At 52.3% G+C, this 3,456-nt stretch overlaps 1 protein-coding gene across 1 annotated transcript; it reads left to right on the forward strand.

Moving 5' to 3' along the window:
- The first annotated feature begins 1,247 nt into the window (after nucleotides 1-1,247).
- LOC109785648 (glucan endo-1,3-beta-glucosidase 3) lies at nucleotides 1,248-3,245 on the forward strand. Its single transcript, XM_020344251.4, has 4 exons — nucleotides 1,248-1,592; nucleotides 1,747-1,980; nucleotides 2,091-2,124; nucleotides 2,650-3,245. The coding sequence occupies exons 1-4, from the start codon at nucleotides 1,529-1,531 to the stop codon at nucleotides 2,888-2,890; spliced, it is 573 nt and encodes a 190-aa protein (XP_020199840.1). The 5' UTR covers nucleotides 1,248-1,528; the 3' UTR covers nucleotides 2,891-3,245.
- The last annotated feature ends 211 nt before the right edge of the window (nucleotides 3,246-3,456 follow it).

Here is a 3,456-nt window from a genome sequence, read left to right on the forward strand (position 1 = left end):
AATCATATGGTTGGAACACACGTAGGAGCTAGTTCATTTGTATGAATTGTTTTTCATTCCCCTATTGCAAGTGGCTGCTGGGGCGAACGCCTCGTTCCCTACAAGCTCCATCGGCGAGGCCATGAATTCGCATCTCCTTTGCATGTCGCCTTGATGAACTGTAGTGGGGAGCGGAATCCCGGTGGCTCAACTTTGTCTAGTAGTTTGGTAAGGATTTGTTCCCTTGCAGATGCAATGCTCAAGGGAATGACGGTGTTTTATCTTTGAACTAGTCTTTTAGGCTCCAATCCTCCTTGAGTCCGTCCATCTGGAAACAGTCGGGAGAGCCTCGACGTAGATTTCTATCGTCTCATTGGGAGGGTGAGGTTACGATTTCTCGTTGTGCGTTTGTGGCGCGAGATTTGGTGTCGGCTGTTTCATTTTGATTTTTAAGGGGTCAATGGTGACGAATGCCGCTGCAGGGCCCTCATTGCCTTTTTTCTCAAAGAAAATGTTTGAAGAGTCAGGAAGCTTGGTCCTTTCAGGAAATCAATCAAAGAGGGAAAATGGGCATACGAAATCAAGGTGTCTATGAGCTGGGTAGCATGCATGGCCTTGATACAGAGGTCGAGGGGTCATCCTCCTTTTCGGAAAAAAATGAGCATCATTGGTCCGATGCTTCGGGCGAAACCAATTCCGAGGGTGTGACGGGCGGTGTGTACAGGGCCCGGGTACATATTCACCGTTAGGTGAAAATTTTGCAATGTCCATCCGGACGTTGGAAATTTTCCAAAGTGAGATGCTCAAAGTGCCAAATATCCAGTTTTCTCCGGTTGGCACTGCGTTAACCTTTCTTTAATTTCCTGTAAAGGAGAGATCCAGAACCATGGGGAACTTTCCCGGTGGAACTTTGAGAACTTGGCTCTAATATTTGTCAACCAATAATCCTACGGAAAACTTGTAGCGACCAGCAACGGAGACCTTTCCTTAAAACCGACTTCAAGCGATGAAGATGCAGCCTCGCCCACGAGAGCAAGCGGCATTAGTAAAATCGAAGCCCTGCGAGAAGGGCCAGATCTCCACGCCGGCGTCGACCTGTCCCATGTTACTTGAAGAAGCCGTAAATAAAGGAAGGAAACGAAGGGAGAAAAGAAAGATCGGGACGGATGGAACCGACGAGCGCACCAAACTGCTTTTGGCGCAGGCGCAGGCGCAGAATCGTGCGTCGTCCTGTAGCCTCGCCTCGCCACCAACCGGTTCATCAGTCACACTCTCACACAGACAGTGCGCAGCGCGCACGCTCTCCTCCTAATCTTCTTAAGTAGAAAACGAGGTAGCTGCCTGCGGCCTACCTCACTCACTCACCCGACCGCGCGCCGGCCCGCTCCTGCACTACACCCAGAGGCTTCCTCCCACCGGACGCAGGATCGCGACCGCCTAGCTACCTAGAGCAGAGCTTGGGGAATTCTTACGGCTCAGAGCCTGCCTGGGCTCTCCGGTGGTTGTTCCTTCCAGCATCGATCTGCTTCTTGGGCGATCTTGGTAGCTGATGGAGGCGGCATTGGTTCTGGTGGTGGCGGTGCTCCTTGGGTCCTCAGCCCTTGTTGCCTCAGGTGGGCTATAGCTGTAATGCTCTGTTCTTTGAGCGTCCTACTTGAATTACTCTGTTTTTTTAGCATGAGAGATGCTTCCTTGGCTCCTTCAATGAGGTTTGCTCGACTGAGCAAAATCCATGTCTGTTCGTCTTCCCTCTTGTGCGCGTGGCAGATTTCTGCGTGTGCCGGTCGGAGCAGCCGACGGCGGTGCTGCAGAAGGCGATCGACTACGCGTGCGGGCAGGGCGCGGACTGCACGGCCATCGCGCAGAGCGGGGCGTGCTACAGCCCCGACGAGGTCGCCGCGCACTGCTCCTGGGCCGCCAACAGCTACTTCCAGAAGTTCAGGTCCACCGGCGCCACCTGCGACTTCTCCGGCGCCGCCACCCTCTCCACCACCGACCCCAGTACGTCCTCCTCACCATCACCACTGCGGCCACGTCAGTCGCATTGCCACTCCACATCCATATATGGATTCTTCCTCACGTACGTACGTGTTCTGCTGTTCTTCTTTCAGGTTTCTCTGGTTGCACGTTCCCATCCAGTGCCAGGTACAGTTTCCATCCTCGCTCATACGTTAAGTCGCGCTATATCATCAGATGACATACTCGTCTCTCGTTTCTTCCGGCATTTCCTGAATTTGATTGTAGAATCGGACGGCTCGTTAAGTTGCAGTAGTAGCACAAAAGGCTCATGAAAAGGCCAAAAGACATCTTTGCTTGGCTTCAGTGTCTTGCGGTTTTGTCATGGCTAAGCTAGACAAAAGGAAGATGCGCTAATTAAACTTTCCATACGGGTTGATGGTCGCATCTGAGCTAAAAAGTTCAGACAGGCGTTCTTCCAGCATGTGCATCATGTCTGGACGCGAAAAGGAAGCTTCACTGACAGAGCTACTAGCGATTATTGTACTAATATACTCTAGGGAAAGCTCCAGCTTTCCAAAGACTATTATGATAATACAGTTCAAGTGTCAGAGCGCGTGTATAACATATTAGGTTCGGTGTGCAAGCTTGGAAACACAGCCGCATGACGCCATGATTCGTTTTGACGTGGATGTTTTCTTCTCTTTGACGCAGTGCCGCCGGCACCACCACGGGAACCGGGACAGCCACGACGGGCACCGGCACCACCACGGGCACCGGGACGACCACGGGGGGCACCTTCAGCCCCGGGATGGGCACCGGCTTCAACAGCACCGGGTTCAGCCCGACAACCGGGAGCATGGACGGCACCGCCGCGGCGGCCGGCTTGCTTCCGTCGATCAGACTGGCGGCCTCCATCGCCGTCCTCCTCCTCTCCTACTTGGCGCTGCCATGAACTCTGCCTGCCTGTCCGTCTCTTCTCATGGCAGAACACATTAGCAGTTAGCTTCAGTGGCCTTCTGGCCTGGCCTGCCAGAAGCAAGCTGAGAGTGTGGATTTGTCTAATGGAATCCATCGATCTGGAAGAGTTGATCGCCGTTATTGTTCCCTAGTGTCATGGGCTGGTTAGCTGGGGGTGTCATTTTGGTTCTAGCTTAATTTTAATTTATATATGGCCTCCCACAGGCTGGAGGAGTGGTGTATGATTTGGTAGGATGGCTGTCTCTTTCCCTCTGCAAGGACCCTTGTCTTCCATGTCTGTTTTTATACTGTTGGCCTCTCTTAATTTTTAAGCATTTTTTGCTTGTGAATCTGGAGCTATAATAGTCTGGCTGGCGGTTTGATTTAATTCAACAAGGATGGGTTGGTGCAATCTTGGGTCGCCATCACCTTTCCTTGCGTATTTTTCGGTGTTGATGGTGGCTTGTGCGTGCCATAGTATTCTTCAGCATGGAATCTTGCACCTCCCCGCATCAACTTGTTTGCCAACCACCATGTGGTGTGGTGTGACCATCTGGAGGG

The sequence above is a fragment of the Aegilops tauschii genome, chromosome 6 (assembly GCF_002575655.3).
Source record: "Aegilops tauschii subsp. strangulata cultivar AL8/78 chromosome 6, Aet v6.0, whole genome shotgun sequence".
NCBI lineage: Eukaryota > Viridiplantae > Streptophyta > Magnoliopsida > Poales > Poaceae > Aegilops > Aegilops tauschii.

Coding starts and splice junctions, on each gene's coding strand:
- LOC109785648 (XM_020344251.4), top strand. CDS start 1,529: ATGGAGGCGGCATTGGTTCTGGTGGTGGCGGTGCTCCTTGGGTCCTCA. Junction 1,981..2,090: donor CCTCTCCACCACCGACCCCA/GTACGTCCTCCT, acceptor TTCTTCTTTCAG/GTTTCTCTGGTTGCACGTTC. Junction 2,125..2,649: donor ACGTTCCCATCCAGTGCCAG/GTACAGTTTCCA, acceptor TCTTTGACGCAG/TGCCGCCGGCACCACCACGG.